The sequence below is a fragment of the Chlorocebus sabaeus genome, chromosome 21 (genome assembly GCF_047675955.1).
Source record: "Chlorocebus sabaeus isolate Y175 chromosome 21, mChlSab1.0.hap1, whole genome shotgun sequence".
In the NCBI taxonomy this organism is placed as follows: domain Eukaryota; kingdom Metazoa; phylum Chordata; class Mammalia; order Primates; family Cercopithecidae; genus Chlorocebus; species Chlorocebus sabaeus.
The window spans coordinates 102,896,163-102,911,977 of record NC_132924.1 but is presented as its reverse complement, the minus strand read 5'-3'; the positions used below and the strand labels follow the sequence as shown (position 1 = coordinate 102,911,977).

Here is a 15,815-nt window from a genome sequence, read left to right as displayed (position 1 = left end):
TAAAAGCAAAACTCCGTCTCAAAAAATAAATAAATAGTCACCGGTGTGGTGGCTCACGCCTGTAATCCCAGCAGTTTGAGAGGCTGAGGCAGGTGGATCCCCTGAGGTCGGGAGTTTGAGACCAGTCTGACCAACATGGAAAAAACCCATCTCTACTAAAAATACAAAAGTAGCCGGGTGTGGTGGCACATTGCTGTAGTCCCAGCTACTCGGGAGGCTGAGGCAGGAGAATCGCTTGAACCCGGGAAGCAGAGGTTGCGGTGAGCCGAGATTGCACCATTGCACTCCAGCCTGGGCAACAAAAGTGAAATTCTGTCTCATAAATAAATAAATAAATAAATAAATAAAGAAAGAAAGAAAGAGAAGCCAGGCACGGTGGTTCACGCCTGCAATCCCAGCACTTTGGGAGGCCGAGGTGGGTGCATTACCTGAGGTCAGGAGTTTCAGACCAGCCTGGCCAACATGGTGAAACCTCGTCTCTACTAAAAATACACAAAAAAAATTAGCCAGATGTGGTGGCGAGTGTCTGTAATCCTAGCTACTCGGGAGGCTGAGGCAGGTGAATCACTTTAACCTGGGAGGTGGAGGTTGCAGTGAGCCGAGATGGCACCATTGCACTCCAGCTTGGGCAACAAGAGCTAAACTCCCTCTCAAAAAAAAAAAAAAAAAAAGAAGAAGAAGAAAAGAGGTGAAACCTTTAAGATTCCGGGTGTCACTCTGTCACCCAGGCTAGAGTGCAGTGACTTGCTCGATCATAGCTCGCTGCAGTCTCCAATTCCTGGGCTCAAGTGATCCTCCCACCTCAGCCTACCAGATAGCTGAGACTACTGGCATGCACCACCATGCCTGGCAAATTTTTAAAACATTTTTATAGAGACAAGAGTCTCACTATGTTGCCCAGTCTGGACTCAAACGATCCTTCTGCTTGGCCTCTGAAAGCATTGGGATTACATGCATGAGCCACTGCACCCAGCCAATGTTCCACCTCTAAATATCATCACGTTGGCAAATTTCCACATGAGTTTTAGAGGGGACATTCAAACAATAACATGGGGCAAGGGCCCATGTCAGGAATATACATTAGGGAGTCAAAGTATAGATGGCATTTAAAGCTTTGAGGTTGGGTAAAGTCACTTAGAGTATTACCTGTAGATAAAGAAGAGTAGATAGAGACCTGAGAACTGAGTCTGGGGCTTCCAGCATTTCCAGATCAGTGAGACGAGAGAGCAGTGAAGGAAAGACAGGAGGCTGCAATTGACAACATGCAGGCTCTGAACAGAGGAGCCGGCCCAAATGAGAGCTTTCAATGTAGGTGTGAATGATTTTCAGCCTTGCTTCCTCCTTGAAGCTTGGCATTGGGGAGTGTGTGTGTGTGTGTGTGTGTGTGTGTGTGTGTGTGTGTGTATGTATACAGGGGACCGGATAATACTTTATAGATGACTAGCACATCAGAAGTTGCATCATCTCCTATTTGATCCTATTTGACCTAGGCAAAGGAAGTACAGTTGCTATCATCCTGTTTTATAGATGAGGAAACTGAGGCATAAAGGTTCAGTTACTTGCCCAAGTTATATATCAATCACAGGTAAATCCTAGGCTGGAAGGGGTCTTCTGTCTCTAAGTGCCATGGGCTAACTGAATCTTGCTGCATGCTCCTGAACTCTGACTACTTCTCTGGGGACAAACTGTTACAAAGTTACATGCGGATAACTTGAAATGGGTTTTAAGCTTTTATTTCCACAGCAGCAAAGAAACTACTGACACGATTACCTTCTAGAAGGGCCTGGACCTGTGATCCCAAACGCCAAGAATGCCGTAGCTCAAAATGAACAACTTCCCCACTGAGAAGCAGCGAAATGAAACTAGGGGGCTTTCTACAGGGATTTTCACACTTGGTGGGTACAGGGATCAATTCACTTTGGCTCCAGAGCTGTTGGAGTTAACAGGTAACTTCAGAGACAGAGCAGCTTCTGGCCTGGGCTCTGTTACTCATTCCACCAAATAACCGGTTTCATCTTATGCCGTCTGAGTGTCTTGCTGAAAGCATTAGATTCTCTCCAAACTTGTTTTCTTGCCCTGGAGAAGCTGCTCCTGAGATCGGAGGCTTCGTGGCTCAAGCTTGGCCCTGCCCTGGGCAGAGATAAACAGGCCCTGAATACATTTCCCAGATTGCAACACTGGTGAGTCAGCCAGGGTCGGACAGCTGTTCCTCACAGGCACCCCCTGGCTGTACCTGATAAGGAAGACCGTCGCTCATTCCAGCGCAGGGTGGCTGTGTGTGCACCACATATAAACAGACACTCCCAGCCACAGTGTTGTCTTAGAGGAAACGACAGACATTCTGAATGGCAGAAAACATTGGTGAGTTTAGCAAACTCACCTCTGCTCAAGGAGGGCTCCAGTTTCATAAGCCAAAATAAGTGAAACCAGGGCTGTCATTTGGCTCTGCTTTGGGACTGCTTTTTGAACCTACCTGGTCAAGGGTGGACTCAGCTCTGGAAAGGAAAAGGAAGGATTAAAGTGGAGGGATGAGGAGGTCAGAAGAGGGGAGGTGGGTTTATGAAGGAACAAATGGCAAAATGCCCAGAGAGAAAAGGTGTCTCATAAAAACGTGAACATACCTTCACTGCAAAGAGAGGGAATCAATGCCATGGCATCTTCAAAAACAGGAAAAAAGGCCAGCACAGTGGCTCATGCCAATAATCCCAACATTTTGGGAGGCAGAGGTGGGAGGATCACTTGCTTAAGCTCAGGAATTTAAGAGCAGTCTGGGCAACACAGTGAGACTCTGTCTCTACAAAAAATTAAAAATAAAAAAGCAGCCAGGTGTGGTGGCATAGCACGTGTAGTACCAGCTATGTGTAGAGGTTGGAACAGGAGGATCACTTGAGTCTGGGAGGTTGAGGCTGCAGCGAGCTATGATTGCACTACTGCGTTCCAGCCCGGGCAACAGAGCGAGACCTTGTCTCAAAAGAAAAAAAAAAAAAAAAGAGTGAGGCCGGGCGTGGTGGCTCACGCCTGTAATCCCAGCACTTTGGGAGACTGAGGCAGGCAGATCACCTGATGTCAGGAGTTTGAGAGCAGCCTGGCCAACATGGTGAAACCCTGTCTCTACTAAAAATACAAAAATTAGCCAGGCGTGGTGGTGGCGCGCCTTTAATCCCAGCTACTTGGGAGGCTGAGGCTGGAGAATCGCTTGAATCCAGGAAGCGGAGATTGCAGTGAGTGGAGATCATGCCATTGCACTCCAGCCTGGGCGACAACAGCGAAACTTCATCTCAAAAAAAGAAGAAAAGAAAAACAAAATCCCCCCCCAAAATGAACAGACAGATCTTGAGACCAAAAAAATCCAAGAGTGGCTACTCCTTAAATGATTTACATGAGTAAAAAATGGGGTAAATGGAGGACTGATATTAATAATTATATGGTAATACCACCATCACATTATGCCTTGTAATCAACACTTCACATTACCTTTATGAAAGCCATTTATAGTTTACAAGGGGTTTTTACATTCATCTTTTTCATTTACTGCATCAATACATTTGAGTGGGTAAGACATTGTGAGCTAAGATGAGAAAACTGAGGCTCAAGGAGGATACGTGAAGTTAACTGAGATTTAAAAGCTGGGAAGGGGCAGGTTTGTCTTAAGTAACCCGTAGACCTAGATACTTACTAAAGACACAATAACTTGGCTGGGCATAGTGGCTTATGCCTGTAATCCCAGCACTTTGAGAGGCTGAGGCAGGAGGATTATTTGGGGTGAGGAGATCGAGATCAGCCTGGCCAACATGGTGAAACCTCATTTCTACTAAAAATACAAAAATTAGCCAGGCGTGGTGGCATGTGCCTGTAGTCCCAGCTACTAGGGAGGCTGAGGCAGGAGACTCGCTTGAACCCAGGAGGTTGCAGTGAGCCGAGATCGTGCCACTGCACTCCAACCTGAGTGACAGAGTGAGACTCTGTCTCAAAAATAAATAAATAAAACAAAGACACAATTTTTTTTTTTTTTGAGACAGTCTTGCTGTGTCATCCAGGGTGCAGTGCTGATCTGCAACCTGCACCTCCCAGGTTCAAACGATTCTCCCCCCTCAGCCTCCAGAGTAGCTGGATTACAGGAGTGCATTACCACGTCCAGCTAATTTTTGTATTTTTAGTAGAGACAGGGTTTCACCATGTTGGCCAGGCTGGTCTTGAACTCCTGACCTCAGCTGATTTACCCACCTTGGCCTCCCAAAGTGCTGAGATTACAGGCATGAGCCACCATGTCCAGCCAAAAATAACCTTTGTTTTTTTTTTTTTTTTTTTTTTTGAGACAGAGTCTTGCTCTGTCGCCCAGGCTAGAGTGCAGTGGGGCAATCTCAGCTCACTGCAAGCTCCGCCTCCCGGGTTCACGCCATTCTCCTGCCTCAGCCTCCCGAGTAGCTGGGACTACAGGCGCTCACCACCATGCCCAGCTAATTTTTGTTTTGTATTTTTAGTAGAGATGGGGTTTCACCGTGTTAGGCAGGATGGTCTCTATCTCCTGACCTCATGATCCGCCTGCCTTGGCCTTCCAAAGTACTGGGATTACAGGCGTGAACCACTGCACCAGGCCTAAAAAAAAAAACCCATCTTTAGGATGATTCCTTTATTAAAAAAATTTTTTTTGGTAGAGGTAGGGATCTTGCTATGTTGCCTAGGCTGGTCTCGAACTCCTGGCTTACAAGAAATCCTCCCATCTTGGCCTCCCAAAGTGCTGGGATTACATGCATGAGCACAATGCCCAGCCAGATTCTTTTTCAGTGACTGCTCAGAGGGCTAAATCTCCATTGCATTTTTAAGTAGAGCAGCCCACCTTCTTCAGTATCATCTGCAACTAATTTCTCTAAACACCTCTTAGATTATTTTTTGCCTAGTAAGCATTGTTGAAGAGTAAAGCACCAGGGAAAATTTCTAGGCTCTACTCCATGTCCTTGTTTCCGAAGTGTCCCTTCCTTAACCTATTCTGTCATAACCTAACCTGTTTCTGGACTCCACACTCTGGGTTCCAGAAACAACATCTTTGGGTCCTCTAAGCTCACCACTGTTGCTCTCAGGTTGGGGGAAATTTTGGGGGGCACTCAGACCTTCCCTTATTTGCATAGCACATTATGGGAGCAGTTAACTCACCTGGAATAGTCAGACATGTATTTTGAAAGTGGTGATGCCTGCCGGAATCTTAAAGGCAGTGGTTCTCAAACTTTGGCCTGACCAGAATCATCTGGGGAGCTTGTTAATGACTTGGATGTCCAAGCCCCACCCCAGACCTTCTGAGTCAGAATTCCCAGGGGTGGGGCCTGGACAGTTGTGAGCTTAACAAGCTCCGCAGGTGACTCTGATGAACACCAAAGCTTGAGAACCAGTTTTAGCATTGTCTTAATCAGATGAAAGACAGTGGGGAGTCATTTTAGGAGAGAAGGTAGCAGCAACAGAAGTGCAGAGAGCCCAAGAGGAGACACAGTCAGGAAGACAAATCTCTGCTCTGTCTTTATCTCCCTTGAACAAAGTGGTCAAATAAAGGAGGTTATAGGAAATCTCTTCGTTCAGGCCAGGTGTGGTGGCTCACGCCTGTAATCTTAGCACTTTGGGATGCCAACGAGGGTGGCTCACCTGAGATCAGGAGATCGAGACCAGCCTGGCCAACATGGTGAAACCCCCGTCTCTACTTAAAATACAAAAATTGGCTGGGTGTAGTGGCGGACGCCTGTAATCCCAGCTACTTGGGAGGCTGAGACAGGAGAATTGCTTGAACCTGGGAGGTGGAGGTTACAGAGAGTTGAGACCACGCCATTGCACTCTAGCCTAGGGGACAAGAGCGAGACTTCGTCTGAAAAAAGAAAAAGAAATCTCTTCGTTCAGACGTGTCCTCCTTCTCTGTGTGGTTTTCTATGTGCAATGTATTTATTTATTTATTTATTTTGAGATGGAGTCTCTGTCACCCAGGCTGGAGTGCAATGGTGTGGTCTTGGCTCACTGCAGCCTCCGCCCCCCGAGTTCAAGTGATTCTCCCGCCTCAGCCTCCTAAGTAGCTGAGACTGCAGGCGCGTGCCACCACAGCTGGCTAATTTTTGTATTTTTAGTAGAGATGGTGTTTCACTATGCTGGCCAGGCTAGTCTCAAACTCCTGACCTCGTGATCTGCCCCGCCTCGGCCTCCCAAAGGGCTGGGATTACAGGCGTGAGCCACCGCAACCGGCCGTGCGATTTATTTTTATTTTTTTTAAGGCTAGTCAAGTGAAGCAGTGGGCGTGTAGAAGGAACAAAGAAATCTGGAACTGGTTGTGATCAATTAGTTTTAAACACCACTGCACCCGGACCAGCAGCAATGTACAATTTGAAAGAACAAGGCACTCCTTTCAGAAACTACTAAAATAGCCCACCTTTTTCAGAACATAAAGAGGTTATCAAGGGCTGGGGGGAAGGGGTTATTGCTTAATGTTTGGGATGGTGAACATGTTTTGGAAATGGGTAGTACGATGGTTGCATGACATCGTGAATGTATTTAATCCTATTGAATTATACCTTTAAATATGGTTAAAATGTTAAATTTTATGTTATGTATGTTTTACAATTTTAAAAAGCCTAGGTTTTTTGAGGCATGAAATGATAGCTGCAGAAGATGTTCAATCTTAGCTCATTGCTGCTGCCCCAGGTGTGTGTGCATAGGAGGTTATGTAAGGGAGGCTCAACTCACAACACATGATCTGACAAAGTACAAGTGTATATTCATGGGAACGAGGGAAAAGATAAAACTTTTGAAATGATAGTGAAAATCTGACATAAATATAGGCGATGCCTGGAACACTCTTCACTGCCCCTTTTGCCTGGTTGACTCCTGGGTTCCATAACACTTCTTTTGGAGGACCTTATAGGGCAGCATCTTTCAAACTTCACTGTGCGTAAGAATCACCTGGGGACCTTGTTAAAACTGCAAATTCTCATTCAGTAGATCTGAAGTGAAGCTCTAGCGGCATTTCTAACAAGTTCCCAGGTGATGCTGACACTATAGACCCACAGACTATACTGGGGGGCTGTGTAAATTTAGTCTTCCTTTTCCTTTTTTTTTTTTTTTTTGGAGAGAGAGTCTCACTCTGTCGCCCAGGCTGGAGTGCAGTGGCACAATCTCGGCTCACTGTAACCTCTGCCTCCTGGGTTCAAGCTATTTTCCTGCCTCAGCCTTGCGAGTAGTTGGGACTACAGGCGCCTGCCACCACGCCCGGCTAATTTTTGTATTTTTAGTAGAAATGGGGTTTCACCACGTTGGCCAGGCTGGTCTTGAACTCCCGATCTCAGGTGATCCTCCTGCCTCGGCATCCCAAAGTGCTGGGATTACAGGCGTGAGCCACTGCGCTCGGGTAAATTTAGTCTTTCTTAGTTCACCATTATATCCTCATGTCCAGGAAGGTGATTAGCACATAGGAGGTGCTTAATAAATATTTATTGAATGAATGAAGTATTTAAGATTGGTGTAGGAGGTTCACACACTTTGCGAAGTTGCCTCATGCTCTGTAGAATAAGGATAGTAGTACTAAATTATTTCTGACCTTACCACCTTGCTGTGTAAACTCTAATCTTTGAAATAGTGGCCGTAGACACGTGGATTGTGATGAACCCTGGTATTCAAGCCTGAAGAAGCCTTGCTGTGGTCTACAATCCTTGGAAACAAATTCTCTCCAGCCAAGGAGGGAGCGGAGTGCAAGAACCTGCTGGTGTGGGAATTTCCAGATTTTGGTGCCTGAGTAATTGCTACCTTGCCCTCCTCCAAATCAAAGAAATTAACAGCTTGTTAAACAAAGTGTGTGTGGAGGTTCGTTAACCTAAAATCCACGCATTTAATAATATTGCCATTATTTACTATTATCGTTTAGGATGATGATAACGACACTGGCAGTTGAGCGATGAAGTAGGTGGGGAAGTTGGGGGAGGGGACAGAGGGTGTGAGACAGCCGGAGAAAGAGGAACTACAACTCCCAGAATGCACCGGGAAAGCCCACGCCGCAGCGGCGCCCCACCCCTCTCGGCGTCCAGGCCCGCCCCCCTCCGATGACGTCACCTCTGTGACGTCACGGCGCCCAGAGCGAGGCTGGGGTAGGGAGGCCGACTGAGCAGGAGTCGTCCGCTTGTAGTGGAGGCTGCTAGGAGCCGGTCAGAGGGTGAGTGGGAAACAGGCGAGCGAGCCAGAGCAGGCAGGAGGGAGCGTCGCGCGGCGCAGAGGAGCGCCGGGGCCGGGCCGCGGCGGAACCACAGCCAGAGAGGGGCTGCCCGAGCCGGGCGCCGCGGGGTCCCCACCCCCACCCGGCCGGACAGTGCCCGGTGTTCCCCCGTGCGGGGGACGGCGGCGGCGGCTGACGGGACCGCCGGGACCGCGGGGGTGTTGCCACCTCCACCGAGGAGCCGGCGCGGCCGCGGGCTCCTCAGAGCCGGGGCCCGGGGCCCGTGACAGACGGGCCGAGGAAGGGAGAGAGGCGGCGGCGGGGAGGCGGCGGCGACACCATGTCATCTCCCAGTCCGGGCAAGAGGCGGATGGACACGGACGTGGTCAAGCTGTATCCTTCGTGGAGGGGAATTCGGGATGTGTGTGGGGGGCGGTGTGGGGATGCCCAGGGCACCCCCGAAACCACTGCAAAGGCCCTGGGGCACTCCAGGCCACTGTCCGAGACTCCCCTCCTCCCCCAGTGCCTACGGCGGCTCCTTGGCACCTCCCAGGGGCCGAGAGCCTTTTCAGCTCGCCTTTTTCCCGCAGCACCCCGAAATACGCGTAGCTCCTCGCTCTTCCTGTATCCCCACAGCCCGTGACTTTCCTTCGCGACGTTTGGACTTCCAGACGGCCTTATTTCTTTTTGCAGGACCAGTCGCCTCACTCTCTACCACCCAGCCCATCTTCAGGGTTTCTCTCTCCTGTTTGCTCGCTCTGGATTGAGGGACTCAAGGCAGAAATTCCCGAGAGGGAAGCCTTTCTCCCTTCCTTGAGATGCCCCCATTTCCTCCAACCACAATGCTGCTTGAACTGGGGTCATTCAAGCGACCTCTTTTATCCCTAATTCCTTTCTATATTAGGAAGAGAGTCGCCTGCTCAGGGCCCCCTCTTCTAAGAAAGAGCTCTGTGTGTTTTCAGTCAGTCCCTCCTGTTAAGCTTTCTGGTCCCCGGGAGAACCCTACTGTTTTCCTTTCCACTGACAAAGCCTGTCCCACCCATAGTTGTATGTGATGAAGACCCCTGGGCTCTCCAGCAAGCCACCCTCCATGTTGTGGGTATGACAGCCGGGGAAAGAGGAGCTCCTGGACAAAATAGTCCCTGGACTGGCCACTTGGGCAAAACTTCCTCTGTGAGGGTCAGCTGCTTGGGGGAAATACTTGCCCTGATGTCGCCAAGTGACACCCTTTATTTTCTGCCCCCTCCCCCCAACTTTCTGCACTCTGGAGGCTGCAGTGGGAAAGCCATAACTGATAAGAGCCCTTCAGGCAGTGGTTTTGGTTGAAGTCCAGACTGATTATTTAAGGACCAGCTAGAGAAATTCGCGAAGGTTCCTGTGACAAATGGAGAATTTGTTTTTTGAAGGGTAATTTAGAGGGTGGGGGGAGCCCAGAGTTCTGAACAGCTAGTCCTTGGGGAGGGGGGAAAGTGGGGACTTAGGGGGTGGTAGTGTGGAACACAGTTTAAAAGTCCTGTCTCCTGTTTCTCTCCCTTCTCCCCATCCCCCCACCGTTTCCCCCTGTTGCAGGGTTTTGTTTATATAACTCAAGTTGTTTGGCTAAATTCTTCAGGTGAATTCGTTTTTTCTTCCTTTTATTTGTTGCTGTTTTTGATTGTTTTACTTCTTTGTAGAGGTCAGTGATTATTGTCAAAAAATTCAGGGAATTTGCTGAAGTTTTAAAAAAGTAGTTTTTGCATATGGTTTGGCAATGGGGGATGGGAGGGAAGTTGTCTGGGCAAGGTATTTTTTAAAAATAATCTTTTCAGAAATAAGGTGTTTTTCTCCTTGCTCAGGGAAAACTTGGCTAGAAATTAGGAGCAGTAGATAGACTTCTAAGTTTGTGGTTTGGAGTTCAGAATTTTTTGGGGGTGGGAGATTAGAGCGGAGCAACTAATAAAGTATAATGTACCTAATATATGTTCAGGCACAAGTGAAATCAACTCTTTATGAGCTGTTTGTGGCTGTGATTGTTTTGTAAATGTGTGAATGATACCAGTAATGTTGGCTTTTCATAAGGCTGCAGGAAAACTTGTAACTGACTGTGTGTACATTTTAGACAAAGCAGTTTCAGGTTTTATTTTTGTTTAGAAACTAGGAAATGACATGGTGGCAGAATCTGATTTATTTTTATCTTGAATTGAGAGTTACTGTCACACCTAATGCGAATTTCTACCTAATGTTTAATTGGGATGGAGTGGGGAGATAGAATTCCAGCTGTTTGTGATCATTGTCAGAGTCTCAAATTATGTACATAGACATATTTTTAAAAGATTGAGGATAAAGAGGGGGGCCTAACTTGACCTGATGCCTTTTCCATACAGTGCCTTTTGTTCATTTAGTAGTTGTGGCATCTAGAATGATTACCGCATTTAGGAGTCGGGGTGTGGGGGGTGGAGAGGGAGAGGAAAACAGACAAAGAACAGCAGGGTGTCTTTTTTTTTCTCCCCCTAAGTGGCTTATTTCATAGCTTATTTTTAGTAGAAGATGAAGAAAGGCAAAGATGCATTGGCCTTCTGTTCTTTCCCCACCTTCCTTCCTTTCTGACAAAAGAAAGCAGAGGCGCTTTAAAATTGTAGATCTGAGATAGGAGGATAACAGTTTCAAGATTTAAAAGCCAGAGGTTATCTTTGTTTCGTGTTTATTTTCTGGTATAAGAGAGTTTGGAAGTTAAAATGTTTCGGATTTCCTTTTGTGTGTGTTGTGTAGGTGAGAGATTTTGTGTCCTCCTTTCTCTGTTGAATTCACAGATCAGTAGGCCCAAATGGAGCCAACAATTTTTGAGTAAGGTATATTTAGCAGAAAATTTAAGGAAAAATTCCCCAACCCTCTCTACTAAAATGAGTACAATTGTGTGAAAAGGCTGGGGGTTGAGAAAGATGGTGGAGAGGAAGTAGGAAGAAAAGGTCTGAAGGAATGCACTTCTTGCCCCCCAGTGCCCCTTGATGATTTCTTTGGTGTGGGGAGTGATAGCTGGTTTCCTTGCAGTCTCCTGTTTCAGCCCATTTTTGGATGTCTCCTAGCGTAATTATACCACCACAATTTACAGCCTGGCAGGGAACCTATATAGTAGGAAAGTAGCAGTGTGGGGGTAGGGAGAGAAGAGGATGTGTAACTAATTGGCCTCTGCCTTCCACCACCTCGCTTGGTTCTTTTGGAGACACCGTCTCTGGTTGTTTGGAGTCAGTGATATTTCTTTTGTGACGGGTTGGTAGGAGGAGAGCTGACTCCCAAGTTATGCAGGGAGTGAGTGTTTTGCACCAATGCACTTAATAATCTGCTGGGTGATTATGTTCTGAAACTCTGACTCATTCATTGTTTCTCTTCTGATCCTTTGCTCAGGGTTGTGCAAACCTCCCCAGGAGCCTAGAAACTGATTTACATGACTTTTGGATCCTTTAGGAATGTGTCCCAATAAAAAAGCCTTGCAGTTAGCCCAGATCCTATGGAATGGTCTCGAATAGTGCAGCCATTTGTTTGCAAAGTCAGGTAGATTGGTGATCTGTGCTGCCCAGAGCCTGGCAACCTTTGAGGTTTCCACCTCCAACCAGCTGATTATTTAGATTGTCTGAGAGCTGGGCTCTGGTGACCTTAAAGCGTGATTTGCCCTAAAGGAATATCGGTTTAAGTTCTCCCTGGTGGAGGAACAAACAGCTCAGATTACATGGGTTTCCTTGTTGGTGGGGGTTACTCGTCTCACCCTGTTGCACAGCTCTGGTGATCCTTTCATCTGTGAACCAGTGGCCCCTGCTGAAGGCTAGAGCTGCTTGTTTTGGAAAAGCGTATGCAGGCAAAAGGCCGCAGGCACCGCTCCTCAGCGCTCATTGGCCGCCCTGTTACTACCCGGAAAAGGAGGAGGGGAGGAGCTACCAAACAGCTGATGGAGTGTGTGACAAGAGAGTGTGTTTATATACAAAAGAGGTGGGGGCTGGGGAGGCCCTCTGAATGGTGTTACAGGAACAAGTGTGTTTTCGAGGGGTAAAAAGAGGAGAGGAAAACCTGACCTGTTAGAGTACAAGAAACGTTTAGAAAAATTAAGGCTAAATCAGAAAAGTAGATCAGATAATAATGGGGACCGGCGTATACCATATGTACAGTTTTGTAACTTATAATACCAAGAGTTTTCAATGATTCTTCTTTTCAGAGGGAGTGCAGTAATAAAGTAGGAAACACCCCTTTATTTATTTTTAATTTTGTAGAGACCGAGGTCTGACTAGGTTGCCAGGCTGGCCTCCCAACTCCTGGCCTCAAATCTTCCTCCTGCCTTGGCCTCCCGGAGTGCTGGAATTACAGGTGTGAGCCCAGTGCACCTGGCCCAGGGCATGCCACTTTAAATGCACTTAACTGACTCATTTACAGGGATTCCAAAGTATGGCAGAAATGTCAGCTTCCCTTAAAGCATCAAGAGTGATAGAAAGGGACAGCGTCTTACACTAAATCCATTAGCAGCCTGAGTTAATTTTACAGAATCGCTGGTGTCTGCTTTAGGGTTTCAGAGGCTTTCTGTAACAAATTCAAAACCTCAGATGTTGCTGAGTGTGATGGCTCACACCTGTAATCCCAGCATTTTGGGAGGCTGAGGCAGGAGGATCATCTAAGTGTAGGAGTTTGAGGGTCCAGTGAGCTAAGATCATGGTACTGCACTCATGCCTGGATAACAGAGCAAGACTCTCTCAATTAAAGAAAAAGAAAAGCTGGCACGGTGGCTCATGCCTGCAATCCCAGCACTTTGGGAGGCCAAGGCAGGTAGATCACCTAAGGTGAGGAGTTCAAGACAAGCCTGGCCAACATGGCGAAAAGCTGTATGTACTTGTACCAAAAATATAAAAAATCAGCCAGGCGTGATGGTGCGGACTTGTAGTCCCAGCTCCTTGGGAGGCTGAGTCACGAGAATCGCTTGAACCCGGGAGGCAGAGGTTGTGGTGAGCCGAAATTGCACCACTGCACTCCAACCTGGACAATAGAACAAGACTCTTATCTCAAAAAAAAAAAAAAAAAAAAAAAAATCCTCATATGTTTGGGTACCTGCTTTGTGCCAGCATGGTGCTGGGAGTTTAGTAGTGAAAAATTCAGCATCGGTGGTCATGGTGCTTATGCAATTAGTTAAAACTTTTTTTAGTTACAAAGGACAGGCTGTGGTTAGGTCATTGGTGTGTGTAGTGCCTTTTTGAGTAACTTACATTTACTCTTAGAGTGGACTTTTCAAGGAATAGAAAGATGAAAAAGTGAATTTTGTGTGTTAGGATGTATATGGGGATCTGTACACCTGTTTAGAAAAATTACAAAACTAAAATATTAAAATATGTAGCCATTTGTCTTTGACTTAACTTTGGTATTTTGCTGTTAATCAGTAGTTATTCTATCCCTAAGTTAGTAGTCTTTGTTACTCTTTAATTTGTGTTCAGAGTGTAGACAATTCCGTAATCTTTTAACTAGTTCCAGTGTCAATTGGGAACCTGTGGTTTGCCTCTTTATTTCCTGTGGCCTCTGTTTTAGTGAGATGATGAGATGTAAGTTGGCACAGCTTTATGGTCTTCAAGCTAAAAGTTAAAGATTTGGCAACTCTCAGTGTTCTGAATTTGTCTTCCCTGCCTAGATTTTGGTGACAAATATAACATACTGGTACTTATTTTGGTTAGGCAGGAACCTACATGAGTAAGCATTCACAGCTTCAGAACCTGATTCCTGCAGTGCAGTTCTAGTAAATTACACACAAGCATAAAAATTCAGCTTTTTGGGAAAAAAAATATTTTGCAGATGTGACCCATAAAAGTCCCTCCTGTGTTTGTGTACGTGTGTTAGAACAACCTAGATTTGTTGGTTTTTTTAGTGGTGCAATTTTCTTAGCCCGTTGACCTGCATTTTATAGATATATTTAAAATTTGGTGTTCTTTTCAACCTTAACAGATTTGATGGTTCCAAGAATCATTGGATTTTTAGGCATATAATCCAGACCTTACATTACATTATAATGTTTGCAATGTAACAACTTTTTACCTGTAGACCTACAGAGTGTACCTGTTAGTAAAATACTTAAAAGAACTTAGTTGGATTTCAAAAGTAAAAAGATAATTGAGGAAAACATAGGTTACAAGAAGGAAAACTAGTCACCTGTAATCCTACCCTTTAAACAGTAGTTCTCAAACTTTAATAATCACCTGGAGAGTTTGTTAAAACAGGTTACTGCATCCCACTCCTGGAGTTTTCTAATTCATTGGGTCTAGGGTGGGGTCTAAGAAGTTCCCAGATGATGCTCCTGGTCCAGGACCACTGTTTAAGAACTATTGGCCTTAAATGTTAACCTTATGGCTTTTTTCCTATGTCTTTAATTCTCCCCGGGATATATTGTTTTCAACCTGTTGATCGTACTGTATGTGTCTGCCCTGTTTTTGCTTAATATTTTTGCAATTGTTTTTCCGAGTTAAAAATAATGACTAGGGGCTGGGTGCAGTGGCTTATGCCTGTAATCCCAGCACTTTGGGAGGCTGAGGCAGGCAGATCACAAGGTCAGGAGATGGAGACCATCCTGGCTAACATAGTGAAACCCCATCTCTATTAAAAATACAAAAAAAAAAAAAAAAAAATTAGCCCGGCGTGGTATGGTAGGCACCTGTAGTCCCAGCTACTCGGGAGGCTGAGGCAGGAGAATGGAGTGAACGTGGGAGGCGGAGCTTGCAGTGAGCCTATATCACGCCACTGCACTCCAGCCTGGGCCACAGAGCGAGACTCGGTCTCAAAAAAAAAAAAAAATAGTGACTAGGCTGGGCGCAGTAGCTCATGCCTGTACTTCCAGCACTTTGGGAGGCCGAGGCGGGCAGATCACCTGAGGTCGAGAATTTGAGACTAGCCTGACTAACATGGAGAAACCCCGTGTTTACTAAAAAATACAAAATTAGTTGGGCATGGTGGCACATGACTCTAATCCCAGCTACTGGGGAGGTTGAGGCAGGAGAATCAATTCGTTTGAACCTGGAAGCAGAGGCTGCGGTGAGATGAGATCGTGTCATTGCACTCCAGCCTGGGCAACAAGAGCAAAACTCCATCTCAAAAAAAAAAAAGAATAGCTCATGTAATATGCCATCCCATGACTGTGCCATCTATATAATTCTTTGCCATTTTTCTCTGATGAATAAGATTGAAATTAACATCTTTGTGCATAGGCTTTTCTTTGGGTTATTTCTGTTTTCACGAAATGGAATTCTAGATCAAAGAAGGTAAACATTTGAATTAAAATATTTAATTAAAAATCTCAGAGCCCTACACTCAGCAGGCTCTTGTTTTGTTGTGTTGTGTTTTAGTTGGTATCGTTTTGGCACTGAAATAGCCTGGCATAGTGATTAAAGATGAATTCTAATTTCCTCTTTGTTTAAACTTTGATGTTTTTTCTGATAATGGTGATCCTCAATTTAGGCATACTTTTGTATTCTCAGAGTGCATACTGCAAGTCAGTAGGTTAAATATATTTATGAGCAGATACATCTGACTAACAAGAGCTGTAGAAATAGTTTTGGCATCTTGGATTCTTTTTCCTTTTGTTTATTGAGTTATAATTGACATACAGTTAACTGTACATATTTAAAGTGATACGTTTGATAAGTTTTAA

At 45.8% G+C, this 15,815-nt stretch overlaps 1 protein-coding gene across 2 annotated transcripts in view; it reads left to right on the top strand.

The window, feature by feature from the left end:
* Nucleotides 1-8,094: 8,094 nt before the first annotated feature.
* The window catches only part of UBE2H (ubiquitin conjugating enzyme E2 H), a 118,628-nt gene continuing 110,907 nt past the window's right edge, over nucleotides 8,095-15,815 (top strand). For both annotated transcript variants that reach the window (XM_073009334.1, XM_007982899.3), the window contains exon 1: nucleotides 8,095-8,566. In XM_073009334.1, coding sequence (XP_072865435.1) covers nucleotides 8,514-8,566 — 53 coding nt within the window. In that variant the 5' untranslated portion in view covers nucleotides 8,095-8,513. The remainder of the gene's footprint in view (nucleotides 8,567-15,815) is intronic.